Source organism: Littorina saxatilis, linkage group LG4, assembly GCF_037325665.1.
Source record: "Littorina saxatilis isolate snail1 linkage group LG4, US_GU_Lsax_2.0, whole genome shotgun sequence".
Taxonomy (NCBI): Eukaryota; Metazoa; Mollusca; class Gastropoda; order Littorinimorpha; family Littorinidae; genus Littorina; species Littorina saxatilis.
This window is the reverse complement of record NC_090248.1, coordinates 49,716,226-49,739,063: the sequence shown is the minus strand read 5'-3', so window position 1 is coordinate 49,739,063 and position 22,838 is coordinate 49,716,226. Positions and strand designations below refer to the sequence as shown.

The following is a 22,838-nucleotide window of genomic DNA, read 5'->3' as shown; positions in this document are numbered from 1 at the left end:
CGCACGTTCACTTCAAGCTGTTTCTCGTCTTGATGTTGTATGGGATATCTACAAACCAGATAGCTTGAAAAGCAGCACAAGAGAAAGTAGGGGATTTGGAAAAAGGAAAAGAGTTACTCCTGTCACAGCGATCCCGCAAAACTGGAGCAGTTTCCTTCGTGTTGATGCCAACAAAACAGAGCTGTTGAACTATCTTGCTCAATGCGTCATGACAGTGGAGACAGAAAAAAGTATCATCACCACTCAAGGTCCCATCGCTCTCTCCAACCAACCGATGGATTTGACTGGCATATCGCCATGCAGTCATGAAGAAGCGGACACGCGGATGATGGTCCACCTTGCCCATGCAGCACAGGTTAGCAATCGTGTGTTGCTTCGTACTGTGGACACAGATGTGGTCGTCCTTGCTGTAGCAGCTGTGACAGAACATCCTGTACTGGAAGTGTGGATTGCCATGGGAGTTGGCAAACATTTCCGGTACATCGCTGCTCATGACATCGCAAAGGCAGTTGGGATAGACAAAGCACATTGTCTGCCTTTCTTTCACAGCATGACCGGCTGTGACACCGTTTCCTCGTTCAACAATGTTGGGAAGAAGAAGGCATGGGATACATGGCACAACTTCAAAGATATAACAGAAACTTTCTGCCGTCTCTGCACATACCCATTCAGCCTCACTGCAGTCGACATGGTGGCTCTTGAACGATTTGTTGTGCTCCTGTATGACAAAACAAGCAATTGTGTGGATGTGAACAATGCCAGAAAGCATCTCTTCACCAAGACTGGGCGTCAGATTGACCACATCCCACCATCCAAGGAGGCTTTAATACAACATTGCAAACGTGCAGTCTACCAAGGAGCACATATCTGGAGCCAAGCATCCAATCCAACCCCACCCCTTCCTGATCCATCTGACTGGGGGTGGCAGTTTGTGAAAGGAAACTGGCATCCATTGTGGACAACCCTTCCACAGGCTTCAGAAACCTGCCAGGAACTCTTGAAATGTGGTTGCAAGACGGGCTGCAGCAGCAAACGTTGCAAATGCTTCAAGACTGGACTAAAGTGCACCGCTCTCTGCATATGCAATGGTTGCTCCTCGACTTGTCAGAATTAAGGTAGGAAACCTTGCTATTTGTTGTAACCGTTGCTGCTGATGTTTGTTTTTAGTTTTGTTGTTGTTATTTCATTTGACTCTCCACCCCCCCTCTCTCTCTCTCTCTCTCTCTCTCTCTCTCTCTCTCTCTCTCTCTCTCTCTCTCTCTCTCTCTCTCTCTCTCTCTCTCTCTCTCTCTCTCTCTCTCTCTCTCTCTCTCTCTCTTATGCGGTCTGCTGCACCGCCTCCCTTCCAAAAAAGCACCTTCCGCGGTGTTCGTCATTGTTGCCATTTCCAACATTGCAAATGAATTGTTGCCATGGCAACCATGACATCCAGTCATAACACACCCCATGCCTCAAACTGTCTACACATCAAATTTGGATCGATTTGGAGCAAAATAATGCCTTCGGTGTTGCCAAAGGCACTCTTTGCCAGTGTTGCCATGGCAACTGGGTTAAATGTAATCCGGCCCCATGTCTCAAACTACCTCAACCAAAAATGTGGTGCAATTTGGAGCATAAATGTGGATTTTAATTCTGTACATAGAGGCAGACACCTGAGGGAACCATAGCCAATATGTGACGTTATGGCTGGTGGGGGGGGGGGGGGGGGGGGGTAAGGGTTAAATAATAATATTTCACAATGGCTCTGTATCAGGATTTGTTCAGAACACAAAACTCTCTTACTGTGCCAAATTTGGTATTTGTTAAAAGAAATGATCAATTTTGCGACAGAGGAGTTAGACTACTCGTCTTTTTAAAAAAAAGATTGTTTTTGTTGTAAAACCTGGTGTGTTCTCTTTCGTGTAAGCGTTGTGTGGAATATGAACGATCCAACTGGCACGGTTTTTAAATAAAATATAAAAGAAAAAAATCCTGAAGCATGGACGACTTGCCCTCCATGGAGGGCAACTCGTCCATGGGGGGCGGGTAATTCGTCCAGGTGGAAAAGGTTGTTCATATTACCCAATAGCATCACCTCGACATATGAAATTGACTGAAGTAACTTTTCTGTGTCAGTTTTGTTAATCGGAAGTGAGAATGACGTCATAATGAGTCGGCCTACGTCAGAAGTCGATCGACGTCTTGGCTATGCAGGGAGGGTGAGTATTTGAAGGGATAGATGTTCAAACATCTATACTTATTAGTTGCTCTGGTTCAAAGCGAAGCAAATGGGAAAATATATTTACAAATTGGACATGTAATTGATTTGTGTCGCCCATTTCAGGTTGCGTGAACGTGAAATAGTTTAATAGGCCTACTAGTATACGCGCACTTCCAATGACGGGAAAGCGCACACCCCCTCCCCCCCCCCCCCCCCCCCCTCTCTCTCTGTCTCTGTCTCTGTCTCTCTCTGTCTCTCTCTGTCTCTCTCTCTCTCCCTCTCTCTCTCTCTCTCTCTCTCTCTCTCTCTGTCTTAATTAATTAATCAACACACAACTTCGAATATTATTTTTTTTAAGGCTACGTTCACTTTTATTTCAAAAACATACAAAGAACTTTTACGGGTTCTTCATCTGACACTATTTCTTGGAGATTAAAGAGTCTACACAGACGAGAGAGTGATATGGACCCATAGTCGGGTATTGTGACCCGGGTCGAGTTACACGACAAAGGGGGGGACGAATTACCCGATCATGGTACTCGCTGAACATTGCTATTTACCATTGTTCCTGGGATAGCCTGAGATCTATAACTTTCGACTAGTTGTTATGAAAGCCAAAGCTTTTTTGCAGATCTGGTGCATTTTACGAATCAGCGGCTCCCATGCACTGACTGTTGTTTTTTTCGTGCAACAATTTTAGAGTGGAAACCATCAAAATTGACAAAGACTTACCGCTTTGCTGGGCCCGTTTATTTCGACATTTTTTTTTCTTCAACTGATTCAGGTTGGGTAACTCTGGCTTATGAAATCGATGATAATCACCCCTGCAGTGTCATGTTCTCAAAATCGAGGGGGGACGACATACCCGAGGGGGTCGACTTGCCCTCCCTTCCCCTACGTTGCAAGCCCCTGGAGCAATTTTTTAATTAGTGCTTTTGTGAACGAGAAACACTTAACAAGTGGCTCTATCCCATCTCCCCCCTTTCCCCTATCCCATCCCCCCCCCCTCCCCTTTCCCTCGTCGCGATATAACCTTCGTGGTTGAAAACGACGTTAAACACCAAATAAAGAAAGAAAGAAAGAATTCAAGAGAGGTAACTCTACCTATGTGTTCCCCAATCAATTGGCAGGTCGCTTCCCTTCCTGCATGGCTGGCCTGTGCAGAAGCTAAGAGATGAATCGACAAAATGCTTGTTCCTCTACTTCAAGTAGGTTGAGTCATTGTGTCTGTTGTATTTTTATTTTATTTTTATTTAAGTCAACTTGCAAGAACTGCATAAATGAAAGACCGATTTTATTTGTTATGTGATTCTTGTGTCAGTGAGTGGCTGATCAGCTTCTTTCAAAATATAATAAACTCAAAAGATAAAACAAATAAATGCCACATAAGTTTCAGCGTGTGTGTGTGTGTGTGTGGTGTGTGTTAGTGACTCTAAAAGGCCAAAGCCAATATGTAAATCATCATGACATATAATATATGAAAACGAGCGTTAACTGAATAAGCAAAGTCCTTGGGGAGGGGGGGGGGGGGGAAAATAAAAAATCCGTGAATCATGTCCATGCCCAGTGACCTCGATCGCCCCATACGTGTCAGCCCGGTGTGGTGCACAGATATATATTTAAAAAAAAAAAAAATCTCAGCCAGTGTTCAAACTGGGTCATCAGCTCCTCGCAAAACAGCGAGACTGGTTAACTCAGTGTAGTCGTGCTCTGTCAAGAGTGCTCTGGCTTGTATGTTCTTGTTGTTGTCAGTCTGTGTTGTCATATTTTGCTTATTTTTAGTCAATTTTAGATTACATGTGTTAACATAGACGGGGAATGGAGACGAGGGTCTTGGTGTGTGTGCAGTGTGTGTGTGTGTGTGTGTGTGTGTGTGTGTGTGTGTGTGTGTGTGTGTGTGCGTGTGTTTGTGTGTGTGTGTGCGCGCACCGCGCGTGTGTGTGTGTGTGTGTGTGTGTGTATGTGTGTGTGTGTGTGTGTGTGTGTGTGTGTGTGTGTAGAGCGATATGTGAGTAAACTACTGGACCGATCTTCATACCAAGGAAATCTCATGTAAAGTTTCATGAAGATCGGTTCAGTATTTTAAAAACAATTTCATCTGATTCTTTTTGGTATCGTGAGTCCAACAACATTATAAGATGTTTGATGGGTTGTTGACAGACCAGCTTTTTTGTCGGTCCGAGGGGGAGCATATCGTCTTTTGTTTCATATTTATTGACCAAGGCCGAAGGCCGCGGTCAATAAATATGAAACAAAAGTCGATATGCCCCCCGAGGACCGACACAAAAGCTGGTCTGACAACAAACCACCAAACATCGTTTTTGTCATCATTTTGGTAGTGAGAAAATAAGTGCCAAATCAACACAGGGAGCCATGCTTTGAAAAGCGAGTTACGTTTTGATAACTCATGGTTTGGGGCCCGAGCACGCTGTTGCAATCAAAGCTGGCGTGTGAAAGCAACTTTATGTGCTTTGAGTTCATAAAATGTTGAGATAAACATGTCAGGTTTGACGGGCGTTGTGGCGGGGTGGTAAGACGTCGGCCTCTTAATCAGAAGTTCGAGGGTTCGAATCCCGGCCGCGGCCGCCTGGTGGGTTAAGTGTGGAGATTTTTCCGATCTCCCAGGTCAACTTATGTGCAGACCTGCTAGTGGCTTATCCCCCTTCGTGTGTACACGCAAGCACAAGACCAAGTGAGCACGTAAAAGATCCTGTACTCCATGTCAGAGTTCGGTGGGTTATAGAAACACGAAAATACCCAGCATGCTTCCTCCGAAGGCGGCGTATGGCTGCCTAAATGGCGGGGTAAAAACGGTCATACACGTAAAATTCCACTCGTGCAAAAACACGAGTGTACGTGGGAGTTTCAGCCCACGAACGCAGAAGAAGACATGTCAGGTTTGAGGATACACAGTTCTGTTTGTTCCTCTCAGTATTCCACCCCCTCGGTTTTCAGTTGTAAATATTAAGCTTAGTGATCGAATGGAGTGGAAGCAACGTTGGGTCAAAGGTCACAGAAGATGTGCGTCGTGCAGCGAAGGAAAGAATCGCGATCTTGTTTCCGACTCATTGCCTCTTTGTTTTTCATTAGACCTGTCAGTCTGCTTGCTCGGCTTTGTTAGATGTTTGCATATCTTGTTGCTGTGTTCTTTGCTTTTATTATTATTTCTTATTTGCGCTTCGTTTATCGATTCAACGTCTTGTGCACGGGTCAACATCTGTGTGTCAGGGGTCAATTGGTTTGACTTGAACTTGACGTTCGTGTTTCTCCGAACGTCTGTGTATCAAAACACAGATACACGCCACTCCATGACTTTGTAAGAAGACAAAATATATCGCTAGGTTTCATTTATTTGTGGTGAATTTATGACCTTTCATGAAGTAGTTTTGTTTTTTGTTTACTTTTGCCAGTTTGCCAGTTCGTTTTTGGAACTTTGCAAAGCAGTGTCTGTCGTCTGTTTAGGTCTGGGGAAACGCCAACGAAAAGAGCCGAAGAATCCCCGAGCGTTTCTATTGGGTTTGCTTTTGATTATCCATGTATAACCTGCTTCCTGCAACTGTGGTAACCGGGGATTTATTGCATGGGGAACATGAGATTTATTTCCCAGGTATTGGTGAATGAAAACTCGTGAAAATGATGACAAATATAGATATGTTATGTTTGGATTAAAAGCAAGGTCTGAAAATTAGAAAGAATATCAAAACGCGCGTTTAACTGTGAAATGCTGTACGCTAATGCACTATACTGGCTTGTCACTTTCTGAACGATCTCTGTTGTGTAAACGTGTCAGCAAGTCCGCAAGGCATGTATGCCGGTGACACAGCTGTGGAGTATATGTGTGGTCAATTTCATTTTGTCAGTTGCAAGGGTTGACTAAATGTAGTAATCAGTAGCGCTTCACGCAAATCGTTTTGACATGACGAGATTTGGAAGTGAATAGAGAGGTCGACTTCGAGGAGTTAGAACATAACGAATGAACAGACTTGTGTTTGTTTACCCTCTATCGCGGCCTTTGAAGGCAAGACGTTATCCCTCGTACACAGTTTCCCCTCATTGGGTTACACACTGACAACAACTATTTTTTAGTTTCCAAGACAAACGTGACGTGTCATTCTACAACTGATTGTGATTTGCGTTTATTTGCTTAAAGTTAAAATGCTGATATGGGATTGTTCACCGCAGACCTGGATTAATCTGTTTCACATATCACTATCTATTTAAGTTACAAACTTGTTAACAATAACATCAATAAAACAACACTATTTCCTTCGTGGTTTGCTTGCAGAGTTCTGTTTGTGCGTGTGCTTGTGTGTGTGAGAGAGAGAGATGAACGTTTTGTGCAATAACGCATCCTTTGAACACTGACCATAATATCCTTGTTATGTATAGAAAAGGAACCGCTCATGCAAAGAGTAAAGTAACAATAAAACGCCCACCCCCAACTATCGGACGAAATTGAGGGGGGGGGGGGGGGGGGGCGTAAACAAGGTAGTTTACGGTATATTTTAAGGTAATGCTAAAGTTGTAGTGTTTCATTCGTCTTTATGTTATTACACATAAGCTTCAATACCTGTATTTGAGATAATTAAGTACAATTAATATTTGATTTGATACACGGTCTGGCTGCACTCTTAAACGGATCTTGTATTACTGTTGTAGAAAACGAGCTTTGTGATAAAGCGTTAAAATAAGAAATTATTGTTAGCGATTTTTTTGCAGTTCAGGTCATGTCATCATCAGGTAGTGTGAAGAACAGAGTAGGTGGTCCAAGAGACTTAAACCTTGCAAGTAAATCGTACAGTGCATTACGAAAACAAGCGGCAGTTCTCATGATGTTTTTTTTTTATTAACATGTATAAGGTGTCATAGACACCGGGGTTGACACCAGCATCCTTGAGATCTTGTGCACACACTGTTCAAATTTCCTGAAGCCAATGGAGATTTCACCTGCATGTAAAATGAAGCAACTTAGTTTAGTCAAACGCTACAGTGGACTGAAGGAAATACATCGTATCTGTAAGTTCGACATCTATCTGTGTTGAACCGTCTTTTTTTGCAAATACATTGACAGTGAAATATGTGCAGGCCTTAGATGATAAAAAGCATTCTAGTCATCAGGGAAAAGCCAAGAAAATGCAATTTCTTCTCCATTTTCAGTTACAGAAATATACAATGGGACATGCAGAGATTTTTGCACAAACAGCGTTCTTCCAGAAGGAACATGTAGTGTGATGCTTAATTTGACTGAAGACCAGAATTACTATACAGGCACCATCACTTCATACCAAGTTTTGTCAAAACTGGTTTGAAAGCTTATGTCAGAACTATTACCTTGTTCAGTTTAGAACCTACTAAACCTAAGTGTAGGCATTTATAAAGATGATTTGGTTCTTTAAGCCATTGAAGTTGTGAAGAAAAGTAAGAATGATCACTGTTGACATTAGAAGCACATGTGAGACAAACAGTGTCTTGTCATGGTCACACTTAACAGATACACATTGAACAGATTTGGTACGTTGTTTTCATGTTATGTTCATCCTTTTGTGTTCACTGCCTGCATTAATAGTCTTGCCAGTACTAAGCGGATTGTTATATTTGGTCGGTTGTGAAGAAACAGACATTTTTGATGGAATATGCTGATAATCAAACTCTGTTTCATTACAAACATGTACCATGTTTGCGTAAATATCTTGTCTTTTGCTTGGATTCAAACAATCTGGTCGCTGTGTTACTGTCATGAGCTGTGTTGGTACTAACAAGAGGCATAAGAAGTCAGATGAACAGCTATAGTCTGGTTCAAAATCTTGCAGAAATGTTCAACATTACATCGAAACTGAAATACTAGACACTTTAAAAGAAATTTGCCGCACACAATTTTTATTTTTATTTTTTTATTACGAATCAATGTGTGCAACTTTCTTAATACATTTCTTTTATAAAGTGTACTTATTTTTTTTTCTACAAATAGGCGCGTTCCCTGTTTTGAGCGAACACTGTTTTCATGGTGCACTTGTACTAACCTGTGCTTTAAAACAAAAATGCAAATATTACACAATGGCCATAATTTCTCTTTATTTCAGTGGATGTTTTAACTTTAAATACAGCGATTTAAAGTGCAGATTAAAAACAATCATTGTCCGACGAATGTAAAAATAAAAGTTGGTCCACTTCGAGGAGTTAGAACATAACAAATGAACAGACGTGTGTTTGTTTACCCTCTATCGCGGCCTTTGAAGGCAAGACGTTGTCCCTCGTACACAGTTTCCCCTCATTGGGTGACACACTGACAACAAATAATCTTTTAGTTTCCGAGACAAACGTGACTTATCATTCTACAACTAATTGTGACAATGCGTTTATATGCTTAACGTTACAATGTTGATATGGGTTTGTTCACCGCAGACCTGAATTCAGTGACAAAGAAACGGTTAAGTTACCCCTTTAAATACCGTTTAAAATGTGATCGAATAAAGAGTAGCAAATGCAGCACACTTAACCCTTAAAATGTTAAAAAACCCAAAGGAATAATGTACTCACCGATACAAGAACGAGACAAGACGGTACGAATTTTCGCTTATGGAAGCTTCATCAGGAAAAACAAGAACACAAAAGACAACAAAAAGCAGACGCAACACGGAACGAACAAGGTTTGAAAGAAAATGGAGGGGAAACACGCAAAAAAGGGAAGGGACTCTAGGAACAGAAATGAATGAAAGGGGAAAGAAGCCAAGAAATGTTTGCAAGTCGAGTGTTAACTGTTCTACTGCTATCTGTCTTATATAGGATCCAGATGACATCACAGCAGCTGACCTCAATCCGGAGTTTGTGCACGTGCAAACACTAACCAAAGGGATGTGTTTCGTAAGTATATGCAGTTTATTCTGACGACCTGTCATGTTGATGTCACTGTTGCTTTTAAAAATGCGATACAAGTTTTGATTGTTTGAAGTTAGTTTACGCTGACTAATTGATGGAATTTAAAAAAAAAAGTTTTTATATTGAAATGCACACCGGCACGGTTGGCCTAGTGGTAAGGCGTCCGCCCCGTGATCGGGAGGTCGTGGGTTCGAACCCCGGCCGGGTCATACCTAAGACTTTAAAATTGGCAATCTAGTGGCTGCTCCGCCTGGCGTCTGGCATTATGGGGTTAGTGCTAGGACTGGTTGGTCCGGTGTCAGAATAATGTGACTGGGTGAGACATGAAGCCTGTGCTGCGACTTCTGTCTTGTGTCAAAGCAGCACCGCCCTGATATGGCCCTTTGTGGTCGGCTGGGCGTTAAGCAAACAAACAAACAAACAAATATTGAAATGCAACAACAGAGTGTATGTGCCAATCGTGAACAGTTGGGGAGAGAAGAGATTGCTTGTTATAGTGGGGCTCCTATGTTGCAAAATCATTCAAATCATGCAACAAACACCAAATTAAGCAAATATGAAGAGTTTTATGTGCTTAACAAAACCTGATACAGAGCCATCGCGAAAAATAAAAAATGGGTAGTTTTCAAACAATTTTTCAAAATGGCCGCCAGTGTAAACGGTTGGGTATGTTAGGCATATTTCACTTCATGTGATTAACAGCAAATTTGGCGTAAATGGACATTTGCTTTTGCTTAACAAAACCTGATACAGAGCCACCGTGAAAAAATTAAGAAATCAGTAGTTTTTTTACAATTTTCAAAATGGCCGCCAATAAAAGGGTATTTAGGCATGTTTGATGCTACAAGACATTCTCTTGCAATAGAAACTAACACAAACACATTTTTAAACAAAACAATACATGTATTGTTGGTGCAGAGAATGATTGGACGGTGTGGGTGGCAGGGTTGAAGAATTTGTGGATTACCTAAACTGTGCAAAAATAAATATATTGCACCAATTTTCATACCAAAACGAAAACATTCATTCCTGTGCTGTTATATTCAATGTATGCTATTGAGGGCACTCAACTTGGCTAACTGGAACACTTTTAAGATAAAAGGTGGCCTTTACATGGGTTATTTGACCGCCGCCCAAATAAGGGTACCCCCAAAATAAAACTGATAAAAATGTAATGTATCAACTCAAAAGTCGACTAAAATTCATAATCGCTGTATTTCGAAAACGTTGTTTGTTCTCATGTGTTTACATAACTAGCACATTCCGGCAAGTGTCTATACTCAAAAGAAACTTTGGCAGTACTTGAAACAACCATCTGTCATATATACATGCGAAGTCAAAAATATGTGGGATGTAAGTCAACAAACCTGTGGCAGTTTTTAAAATATTATTTCGTGAAGATTTGAAAGTGTACTCAAACGGTTGAACTACGCCTCGTGCGTAGACACACATTCCTGAAAGTTTCAACGCAACCCACTTGGTCATTGCTAAAATACATGGATTTTAGTTGACGTGGGTATCCCTCAAATTTGACACATAAACATCTCATCCGTGAGATCGACACATACATCAGTAGGTACAATGGCACAACACTAGAAATATGCAAGATGGCGAAATAAAACAACCTGTTCTGGATGGATAATCAAGTTGACTTTCTCTTCGTATACAACAGTGACCCAGTTGTGCCTCAGGAATTGTCGTCGGCTTTTTAAAAGGTACCCGAAGTTTTTGTCACATCTCTTTGTCACGTCAAGGGTATCCTTATTTTGACGGCGTAAATGATGTTAAAAAAAAATGTGCCAGATAGCGAAGATGCGAGCCTTTAATGGCATAGACAGTTTGAATAAAATGACACAGGAATAAAAGTTTGAGTTGGGGTATGAAAATGGGTGCAATAATATTTTTGCACAGTTTAGATACTGACAGTTTTCACAGGCATGCAAGCACATTTGCAGAGAGCTGTGCTCTGCAGTCCTTCTTAGCAGAATTTGCAGCGTTTTGTTGTACAGCTCTTCTTGCAGGCACACCTCATGAGTTCTCGGCACACGCTGGATACCTCTTGAAAGCTCGTCCAGAATGACTCCCACTTTCCAGCCTTGAACTGCCAGCCCACAGAGTTTGGAAGTCTAATAGGTGGATGGCTCTTCTCAATCTCATGTCCTGCAGCAGCACCTCACTTGTAAGGGGATTATGGTCAATTTGGCAGCTCTTTTTACTGAAGAGGTACCGTCTAGCACTGTTTACACCCAGTACGTTGCTGGTTTTGTCCTACAAATGTACACCAAAAAACTCTTGTGCTGCCCTGTCAGTGGTACTCAGCTTACAAAGAGGAGCAGACAACCTGAAGAAAGTTTGAGTGACGTCTTCAAATGCTTGCCATACTTCCCAAGCCTTCTGATTCCCCAATACCATTGAAGAACGACATAGTGTCACAGCCTGTAAGGCTATGCAAAATGGGCAGACAGGGTGACTTCTCTTGGCCAATGGCTTTGGCAATGTGGCGATACACTTCACGAGCAGAAAAAAACGCAACACAGCTGGAATGAGAAGCAGACTGTCTGGCCTCCTCTACATCCATGGTGCAGGAAATCAGCCTGTGGTACCCTTCACACAAAAGATGAAAAGTGACATTTTTATTTGAATGTATTTGAATAATGTTTACTATCTCAGAGAGTCGGTCAAAGCCGGGTTAGCAAGTCTTCACACAACAGACCAAAATGAAAGAAAATTGTATTTCATGAATTCGTATAATTCTTACTGTTTCAGGTTAAAAAACAAACAAACACAGTTTCCAGTGACCCAACTGATTCTGGAATCTTTCTGACCGCTACATTTATTCGCTTCAAACAGTCGCTAACAGAATGTTGACCATAGTGAGGGTTCGTACGTTAAACCCATCAAATTCACAGAGGTCGCTTACAAATGATGTGCAAACATGTTCCAATTAATACAAATAAAAAAAGCTTACTGTTAAGATGTATTAGGTAACAAACCTTAATACAGTAGTACTAGTGAAATCGGCTCCCTTCTGTGGCACCGGAATAAATGCAGAACGCTTGTTCCCAGGAACCGGCATGTGGTGTAACTCTTGTACATATCCTGTAAAAATAAAATTCACACCAATGCACGGTCAACTTAAAATAAGCAAAAGGATGAGATTGAGAAACAAGCAACAAACCAAAATTGTAAAACTCAAAGAGCGGTACCTCTTCATTTTTCAAAACCACTTATCTCATTTGATTTGCATACACTGTATGCTTTTGTCTGTTACCTACCGTCTTTGAAAGTTTGATCACAACACTGTAAAGACATGGGGAGTGGAGTGTTTTTATCTCCAGCTGGTCATCCTACTATCTGGCCTACCCTCACTCAGTTTTTGACTCTACCCCTCCCCACCTTATGGAAGTCCTTAACGTAGGCAGGAACTAATCATTTATCATACCATGAACAATCTCTTTCTCCTCGCCTTTTATTCAAAGTTCGTTTAATCTGTTTAAAATCACCAGCGTGGCGATCATGATTTCCTTACTTGTAATCAACAGATAGATCTAGATCTATCAGCATCACAATCCAGCTTGATGAGCTATTGCAAGATTACTCTGCATTTCAGCGCTTCACCCGATGAATAACAGACCCCAGGGGAGAATTAAACAGTAAAATGATGTGACATTGGTGAATGGATGCGTATTCTTGAAAACTTACCTTCAGAAACGTTGTTTTCGCTCAAATCAAAACACGCAATGTTGCGGAGGCCGCCATCTTGAATTTTCATGCTGCGGATATATAAAATTCTAAAAACGATCAAATTAAATACCAGAACACAAAAATACCCATAAGAGTATTTATGTCATGCATGTGTTATCAGCAGCCAACTTCTGGTGCATGGTAAACCATTGAATTTTACATTTGCTGAGTTGGGAATATTTACTGCTGAGCGCTTTTGGTACGAATTTCGTCTGCTGTAAATGCAGCCTTTTATTCCCTATTAAAGACAAAAAAAACGATTTCTGAAGTGGCTCTGTATCTGAAATCCCTTAAATAATTATAAGGAACAATACCACAAAGTATGATGTTTGTTGCAAGATGTGAATGATTTATGAGTGCGTCTGCAACATACGAGCCCCACTATTAGTCTGACTTTTGCTTTGAAAACTACTGCTACAAAGTGCAATTTATAACTTTTTTTTTAAAGATTTAAAACAACCGATTAAAAACTATTGGAAAGGAATTGGGGTGGTTATAGGTCGCTTGATGGAAGGTATGAACGGACTCCTTGTGTTATTTAAAGTTTGTGGACACTTTCAGAATGGAGAAACTTTGACATCTTTTTGTTACATTTAGTCAAGTTTTGACTAAATGTTTTAACATAGAGGGGGAATCGAGACGAGGGTCGTGGTGTGTGTGTGTGTGTGTGTGTGTGTGTGTGTGTGTGTGTGTGTGTGTGTGTGTGTGTGTGTGTGTGTGTGTGTGTGTGTGTGTGTGTGTGTGTGTGTGTGTCTGTCTGTCTGTCTGTGCGTGTGTGTGTGTAGAGCGATTCAGACCAAACTACTGGACCGATCTTTATGAAATTTTACATGAGAGTTCCTGGGAATGATATCCCTGGACGTTTTTTTCATTTTTTCGATAAATACTTTTGATGACGTCATATCCGGCTTTTTGTAAAAGTTGAGGCGGCACTGTCACACCCTAATTTGTCAATCAAATTGATTTAAATTTTGGCCAAGCAATCTTCGACGAAGGCCGAACTTCGGTATTACATTTCAGCTTGGTGGCTTAAAAATTAACTAATGACTTTGGTCATTAAAAATCTGACAATTGTAAAAAAAATATTTTTTTATAAAATTATCCAACTTTACGTTCATCTTATTCTTCATCATTTTCTGATTCCAAAAACATATAAATATGTTATATTTGGATTAAAAACAAGCTCTGAAAATTAAAAATATAAAAATTATGATCAAAATTACATTTTCGAAATCAATTTAAAAACACTTTCATCTTATTCCTTGTCGGTTCCTGATCCTAAAAACATATAGATGTGATATGTTTGGATTAAAACACGCTCAGAAAGTTAAAACGAAGAGAGGTACAGAAAAGCGTGCTATCCTTCTCAGCGCAACTACGGTACCTTGTAAGCGCCCAGTATCGAGTAAGCGCCCACCCCCCCACTTTTAGTCCAAAACCATGCACAGGGTATAGTACCTTGTAAGCGCCCACCCCCCACTTTACACCATTGAAATCAGGGGAAATAAAAATTCCGCACTTGATCTGCTAGTTTTGTGAATGATTTCCCTTTCTTGCAAACCCTATCACGTGTGTCTGCACGCCTTGGATCTAAACGCCTGCAAGTCAATGATTACAAGATGCCACGGATCAAATCGTACACCGTTGCATTTAAGCTGTCAGCTCTTGACTATTTGGATAATAACGCCAATGGAAACACACACTCTCTTACACACACACACACACACACACACACACACACACACACACATACACACACACACACACACACACACACACAATACTCCCCCTCCTCTCTCTCTCTCTCTCTCTCTCTCTCTATCTCTCTCTCTCTCTCTCTCTCCCTCTCTCTCTCTCTGCCGAAAACAGTCTTTGGCCAAGTAAAATAGACTGCTGCCCATATCCAGAAGACGTACCCCTTGTTCAAGGGAAACAGAGACACAGTGCGGCCGACAGCGGCACCTCTGCAGACAAGAAAAGGATGCGACGACATTTGTCTCCCCAAGCTCTTCTAATGACAATACGAACAAGAAAAACAATGGAAGATGAAAAAAGAAAGAAGATATGATTACGAAGTGATCAAAGATCACATTTCTTACTAAAAACTGCTCGTGCATAGGGTGTAGTACCTAGTAAGCGCCCACCCCCTACTTTGGGTCGGAATTGGTGCACAGGGGGGGTGGGCGCTTACAAGGTACTTTACGGTACTACCCCGCTCTTCTTGTCAATTTCACTGCCTTTGCCACGAGCGGTGGACTGACGATGCTACGAGTATACGGTCTTGCTGAAAAATTGCATTGCGTTCAGTTTCATTCTGTGAGGGCCCCAAAGGGTTTAAAATCGTGATCGTGATTGGCGTTTTTTGACCTTTCTGTGACCGTGATTGCCGAAATTTCCATTTCTGTGATCGTGATAGGACTTTGCCCGTGATCCGTGATGACAAAAAAATCAAGTCTCGTGATCGTGATCGTCATTTGTTTTCGTGATCGTGATGGACATTATTGCAAAGCATTTTATTTTCAACGTACATTTTTCACAGCTGTATCACTCTATGATCCTCTATTCGTCAAGGTGTTTGTGATCGTGAAAACAAAAATCAAGGTAACTGTGATCGTGAAAGCTAAAATTTCCCTTCCCGTGATCGTGATGATACCCCCCCTTTGGGGCCCTCTTCTGTGAGTTCGACAGCTTGACTAAATGTTGTATTTTCGCCTTACGCGACTTGTTTTAAGATACGATGAAAACATTGACCGACACTTTGTCTTGGTCAGAGAACTAACGTTACTCATCTTCAAATCATTTTCCAGGTCACACGATTGAATATTAATTTTGTCGTTCTGGCCCTTTGTAAGTGTGACTTCGCTATCTGACGGTATTCTGTCTTCGTTAACAGGGGTTGTCGGACCTTATCCTTGGTCCACAAACAAGTTTCTGCGTGGTCAGCAATGATGCTGACGTCATACTGGTCAACAAACAGATGTATCAGGAGCACGCCTCAGAGGGACTGCTCAGGAAGATGCGACAGGATGTGAGTACTTTCATCTTTTGTCAAGCTTTTGATTTTTTTTTTTTCTGTACTCACCAATACAACTTTAGACATTGGTGAGTACAAAATTCTTCTGTTTTTCAAACCTTTGATTGATTTTTGACGTTGCCAATATGAATTGACTAAGATAAGTTGTGGTTTTTTGTGTGTGATTGTTTGTGTGGCCCTCTGGAGAGTTAGCTTTAAAGGTACTGAACTTGTCAAATCCAGGTGCACGGAGCCCATGGGGCTTTTAGTCATACCTCAGGCAGCTATCCGTTGGAAGAACTACCAAGTTTCATTGACTTGCACCCAAAGAGTCAAGAACTGCGATTTTTTTACGAATTAATTTCGTACTCGGACCCGGCTGGTCTTGGCCTATTTTTGGATCTCAAGACACGTCACTAGCAAACTATGTCCGACGTCATCACGAGTTTGTGTAAAACAAAATGGAGGCCGGAATCACTCAGTTGATCGAACTCCGACGGCAAACACCAACGTAATAACTAGGTTAATTTATGCACTCGCGTGAACAAGAAACTGTCGAGCTTCACAGATGTCGTCGTTGGGTAGTTTTGGGTTTGTTTTACTACCATAGGAGGATTTTTGAACTGTAAATGCACTCAGCTGCAACAAAAACGCAAAACGAAGGCTGTGAGATGCACTGTGCCTTTACTTTGGTTTAGCTTAGTGTGTCTGGTTTAGGTCTGATTTGATGCCCTTGCCTTTCTTGTTTGCATGCTTGCGCGTTTTCTTGACTTGTTAAACTATACTTGATATGCCATATTTACCATCCCCAAGAAGTCAGCGACAGGCTGCCCAAATATTGATGAAGAATTTACCCAAACTATGTTTTGTTGTGTTGTCTTTTTGTTTTGATATCAGGCTTTCTCAAATCCGCAGACGTCTGCATGGTTTTGTTTGAAGTTGGCCAATCCTGTTTCAAAACGATGTCTGCGAAGTCTAATAACTATACGTGCATGATGACACCTTGTTTAAAATTCCACACCATGTTTATTCAAAATGAATTGCCCTGGAATTTTGGTGTATCTCGATTCTTTGCGATGTTACTGTTTTTGTGCTTTAGTCTAAGTAAATCATTCTCCATGAGAAATATTCTCTTATATACGATGGAAAATACATGTACATGATTTAACATTCTTTTATTTTTCTGTCCATACCAGGTACAAATATTACATGATTCTTTGATTTTGCCTTGTGCCTTGCAGTTGTGTCCGTACCCCAGCGAAGAAGAGATCCAGACGAAACTACAGACGAGCGTGGACTGGGCCTCGTACAGACAGTCTGCTCTAGCCGATACTATCAAAGGCATGCGCTTACGCCGGTCCGTCCGCGTCTAACTTCCGGATCCGCTGCGGTGCCGCATGGCTGTCTACGGAGTTTCTGTGTGTCAATCTTTGGACAGAGAAAAACTGTAGAATGATATTGAAGTGTTTACTGGGAAGAAGTGTGAGTGTGTGTGTGTGTGTGTGTGCGAGTGTGTGTGTGTGTGTGTGTGTGTGTGTGTGTGTGTGTGTGTGAGTGTGTGTGTGTGTGTGTGTGTGAGTGTGTGTGTGCGCGTGCGTGCGTGTGTGTGTGCGTGTGTGTGTGTGTGTCAGTGTGTGTGTGTGTGCGTGTGTGTGTGTGTGCGTGTGCGTGTGTGTGTGTGAATATGTGTGTGAGAGTGTGTGTGAGAAAGCAAGAAAGAGAGATTCTCAAGACGACGTATGTCTTCTTGGCACTGTGCATGTCAATAACTCTGCTTGTTTAAACTCTAGATTATTTGTATTGTATATATTTTGCAATGAGACCTCCGTGAAATGTTGTTTAAAAGGCCGACTGTTACATGCTGAACGTTGAACGAACAATTAGAAAAAGTGTCCAGTTTTTGTTATCAGGAGATTGTAGTTTGTGTGTGTGTTTGTGTCTGTGTGTCTGTGGGTCTGTTTGTCCGTCTGTCTTTGTTTCTTGATAGTTGTGTCTGTATCTTTGTATCTGTGTGTGTCTGTGTATTTATTCTGCTTGTACTTTAAATTGCTGGCTCTCTATGTCAGGAGAGTGTATTGATGTGTGACTGTGTGAAGTCTATTTCTACACTCTAATGTCTTTGGCAGCCTGATCGTCGGCTGGCGTAATGCACATTTTCACCTTCACTCTCTACCGGGTTTGTAACGATTCAACCCCCCCTCCCCCCTCCCCCCAACTCTTCACCGTCTACCATTAGTCTCTGCCCAGACCTGAGTCTCAGCCGATATGGGTCTTTTCAACACCGTGCAAATCCGTTTCATGCAGTAGAAATGATCGATGGTTCTAGAAGAGCCGACACGATTTTAAAACATCGGCACAAATTTATTTGGTTTCGCCGAAATCATTTGCATATTCTAACCCCGTGTCAGGGACGCTGAAGTATCTCAGAGATATATTTTTAAAAAACGAGTTTGCGCCACACGTTATTAATAGTTCCTCGTTGATCTATTTTGGAAACCAAACAAGTCGCATAAGGCGATAATACAATATTTAGTCAAGTAGCTGTCGAACTCACAGAATGAAACTGAACGCAATGCAACGCAGCAAGACCGTATACTCGTGGTCCACCGCTCACGGCATAGGCAGTGAAATTGACAAGAAGAGCGGGGTAGTGGTTACGCTATGCTGCATAGCACGCTTTTCTGTACCTCTCTTCGTTTTAACTTTCTGAGCGTGTTTTTAATCCAAACATATCATATCTATATATTTTTGGAATCAGGAACCGACAAGGAATAAGATGAAAGTGTTTTTAAATTGATTTCGAAAAAAAAAATTTGATAATAATTTTTATATATTTAATTTTCAGAGCTTGTTTTTAATCCGAATATAACATATTTATATGTTTTTGGAATCAGCAAATGATGGAGAATAAGATAAACGTAAATTTGGATCGTTTTATAATTTTTTATTTTTTTTTACAATTTTCAGATTTTTAATGACCAAAGTCATTAATTAATTTTTAAGCCACCAAGCTGAAATGCAATACCGAACCCCGGGCTTCGTCGAAGAGTACTTGACCAAAATTTCAACCAATTTGGTTGAAAAATGAGGGCGTGACAGTGCCGCCTCAACTTTCACGAAAAGCCGGATATGACGTCATCAAAGACATTTATCAAAAAAATGAAAAAAACGTTCCGAGATTTCATACCCAGGAACTCTCATGTCAAATTTCATAAAGATCGGTCCTGTAGTTTAGTCTGAATCGCTCTACACACACACACACACACACACACGCACGCACACACACACATACGCACATACACCACGACCCTCGTTTCGATTCCCCCTCGATGTTAAAATATTTAGTCAAAACTTGACTAAATATAAAAACAAGTCGCGTAAGGCGAAAATACAATATTTAGTCAAGTAGCTGTCGAACTCACAGAATGAAACTGAACGCAATGCCATTTTTCAGCAAGACCGTATGCTCGTAGCATCGTCAGTCCACCGCTCATGGCAAAGGCAGTGAAATTGACAAGAAGAGCGGGGTAGTAGTTGCGCTAAGAAGGATAGCACGCTTTTCTGTACCTCTCTTTGTTTTAACTTTCTGAGCGTGTTTTTAATCCAAACATATCATATCTATATGTTTTTGGAATCAGGAACCGACAAGGAATAAGATGAAAGTGTTTTTAAATTGATTTGGACAATTTAATTTTGATAATAATTTTTATATATTTAATTTTCAGAGCTTGTTTTTAATCCGAATATAACATATTTATATGTTTTTGGAATCAGCAAATGATGGAGAATAAGATAAACGTAAATTTGGATCGTTTTATAAATTTTTATTTTTTTTTACAATTTTCAGATTTTTAATGACCAAAGTCATTAATTAATTTTTAAGCCACCAAGCTGAAATGCAATACCGAACCCCGGGCTTCGTCGAAGATTACTTGACCAAAATTTCAACCAATTTGGTTGAAAAATGAGGGCGTGACAGTGCCGCCTCAACTTTCACGAAAAGCCGGATATGACGTCATCAAAGACATTTATCAAAAAAATGAAAAAAACATTCGGGGATTTCATACCCAGGAACTCTCATGTCAAATTTCATAAAGATCGGTCCAGTAGTTTAGTCTGAATCGCTCTACACACACACACACAGACAGACACACACACACACACACGCACATACACCACGACCCTCGTTTCGATTCCCCCTCGATGTTAAAATATTTAGTCAAAACTTGACTAAATATAAAAACACGAGAATTTTAACTACAAAGCTTTAAAACAAATGTATGGCTAAACACGTTTTCCGTTCAACTCTCTCTCTCTCTCTCTCTCTCTCTCTCTCTCTCTCTCTCTCTCTCTCTCTTTCTCTCTCTCTCTCTCTCTCTCTCTCTCTCTCTCTCTCCGCTCCTTATGGCACAGGTACGCGAAACCGCTCCTTATGGCACAGGTACGCGAAGCCTAGAAACCGATTAAGGGCTAGAAGTACTGTGAAATAAAGATCTCTCTCTCTCTCTCTCTCTCTCTCTCTCTCTCTCTCTCTCTCTCTTTCTCTCTCTCTCTCTCTCTCTCTCTCTCGCGCTCTCTCTCCCCCCCCCCCCTCTCTCTCTCTCTCTCTCTCTCTCTCTCTCTCTCTCTCTCTCTCTCTCTCTCTCTCTCTCTGAACGTTAATGCTTTGTTTTGAACTGTTCGACACAAAACCCTTTCTGTACATCTCAACATACAACGCTCATAACTATTCCAACCCTACATTCAAACCGTCCAAACGCTCCAGCAACATGACAGTTCAAAAGCAGCCCTACCAAACCGTTATTCAAAAATGTTGTACAACTGACACAGCGTCGCAGACGTGGCCTATTCACACTGATATTCTCCCGCGACCGGGGCTCAGTATAAATTCAGCTTTGACTACTATAGAGCGTGTGGTATTGTATGCTTTGGGGGCAGAATAAAATAAAAGGAAAAGGTGCGAATCAATCGTTAGCCGCTGAATGATTGCCTTTGATTGATATGGAAATGATGGAGGGACATTGTAAGGGACTGGGGAGAGGGATATTATCCGGCGCTCGTAGCCGCGGATTTGACGATGGCTGCTCGTCAGTCTGAGCGACACATTCTGCATGGAAACCGCTCCTTATGGCACAGGTACGCGAAGCCTAGAAACCGATTAAGGCTAGAAGTACTGTGAAATAAAGATCCTGTTATGTTTGACATTTTTGGGGGGATCCGGTATTCCATGAAAAAGTTGAAATTGACAACTTGTTACGTTCTGTGCAATTTGATAGATGGTATATTCTCCACTATAGTACAACTGCTAGCACTACCAGTACTTTTTAAAGAAGCATTTTACATTTCCAGACTCAAAACTGTTACTACGGTTAACACGTAAAAACATGTAAGACCATTGTACTGCGCGTACAGCGTTTTAAATCGCAATGATCGATTTCAAAGTTGCAACATTGTTTTAAAATGACAGAAAGAAATGAACAGAAAAAGATTTATTTATGTTCGGGCACAACAGTTTTGAAAGTAACAGAAGCTGTCGGATCCCCTTGCTACAGTATCTCTGATCTACCTGATTTGCTCATTTTTGCACAGCGTAAGGATTAGCTCTAAACAAAAAAAGGTTCGTTGTTAAAATGTTTAACTGATTTTGTATGCGGGTCGACGGGCGAAATGGCTTGATGGTAAGACGCCGGCCTCCAAAGCGGAAGGTCGTGAGTTCGAATCCCGGCCGCGCCTGGTGGGTTAAGGAGGAGATTTTTCAGATCGCCCAGGTCAACTTATGTGCAGATCACAGAACACAGAACTAACAGAATAACAAGCGACTGTAATCCTTTATTTTGAAAATACTGAAGGATTTGTTTCTTGTTAGTGTGTTGAGAGAACAGAGGTTGACAGTGTACTATAATAAACAGAAACAGAGAAAATTGTTTCTTCTTCTTCTTCTTTTTCTTCTTCAAAAACGTGAAACAGGGAACAAAAATGAATCCGCGTGATATTAGCGCCTGTTGATCGAATACACAGAATATAAATCATTCTTTGTAGTCTGGAATTGGAAATGATCAGGGGAGATTCGTTAGCCGTTCAGCACACTGTATTTCAGCGCCCGGTTAGAGGGGGAAAAGGTTTTGTTGGCTTTGAAGATCGTATATATATAACTTGTGTACATGGACATAGATGTTATTAAACTGTGTAGGTGTCCGTCTGAATGTCTGTATGCATTTTGCTGTAATGTATGCATAGTGTCGTATTCGTCTACTCGTGTGTGTTGTCACCTGTAGTTAGTTTGTTTGGCTCTGTGGATGCGCTTCGGGTGGGGTATATTTTGTTACGTTGTAGGTAGACCTACTAGGTATGTTTTGACACAGTGCGAGAGATAGCAATGAATGATACTCTTTTATGATAATACAGCGGTACCCCCTTTTTCAAGACCCCCCTCCCTTACCAGATCTTTTTTTTTTACTCACCTGAGTAATCATAATAATGAGCAGTGTTCGTCTGTATGGGCGGGTAGACGGACGGACGGACGGACGTGAACAAAAACGTTTATCGTTTTTTTTTTGTTTTTGTTTTTTTTAGAAGCAAGAGCGTTGAAACTGTACACACTTCCAGGGGTTGATGACCCCACGACATGACCCAGATCTGTTTGACCCTCGTCAAATTTCAAGGTCAAAAAGGGGTCAAGTTATGATCGAAAAAAAAGTCATTTTGATTTTTTTCGCAGATGTTTTTGAAGCTAGAGCTTTGAAAACTTACATATTAAGAGTTTGATGACTCCCCGACATGACCCAAATCTGGTTGACTTTTATCAAATTTCGGGGTCAAAGCAGGGTCGTGTTCGGGTTATAAAATAGTGTGATCGACAAGACAAAGAAGGGTCATAAAATGGAATCTTGAATTATCAATGTTTTGAATGTTTATAAAAATTTTCACACTTCTAGGGTTTCACAACCTCCAGACATGACATGACGTAAGTCTGGCTGACCTTTGTCACAGCAGGGTCATGTTTGT

The 22,838-nt window shown here is 41.2% G+C and overlaps 1 protein-coding gene across 1 annotated transcript; it reads left to right on the top strand.

The window, feature by feature from the left end:
- Window positions 1-3,283: 3,283 nt before the first annotated feature.
- LOC138963594 (uncharacterized) lies at window positions 3,284-17,348 on the top strand. The gene is made up of 4 exons (XM_070335446.1): window positions 3,284-3,408; window positions 8,984-9,061; window positions 15,714-15,848; window positions 17,075-17,348. The coding sequence occupies exons 1-4, from the start codon at window positions 3,388-3,390 to the stop codon at window positions 17,204-17,206; spliced, it is 366 nt and encodes a 121-aa protein (XP_070191547.1). The 5' UTR covers window positions 3,284-3,387; the 3' UTR covers window positions 17,207-17,348.
- Window positions 17,349-22,838: the final 5,490 nt, after the last annotated feature.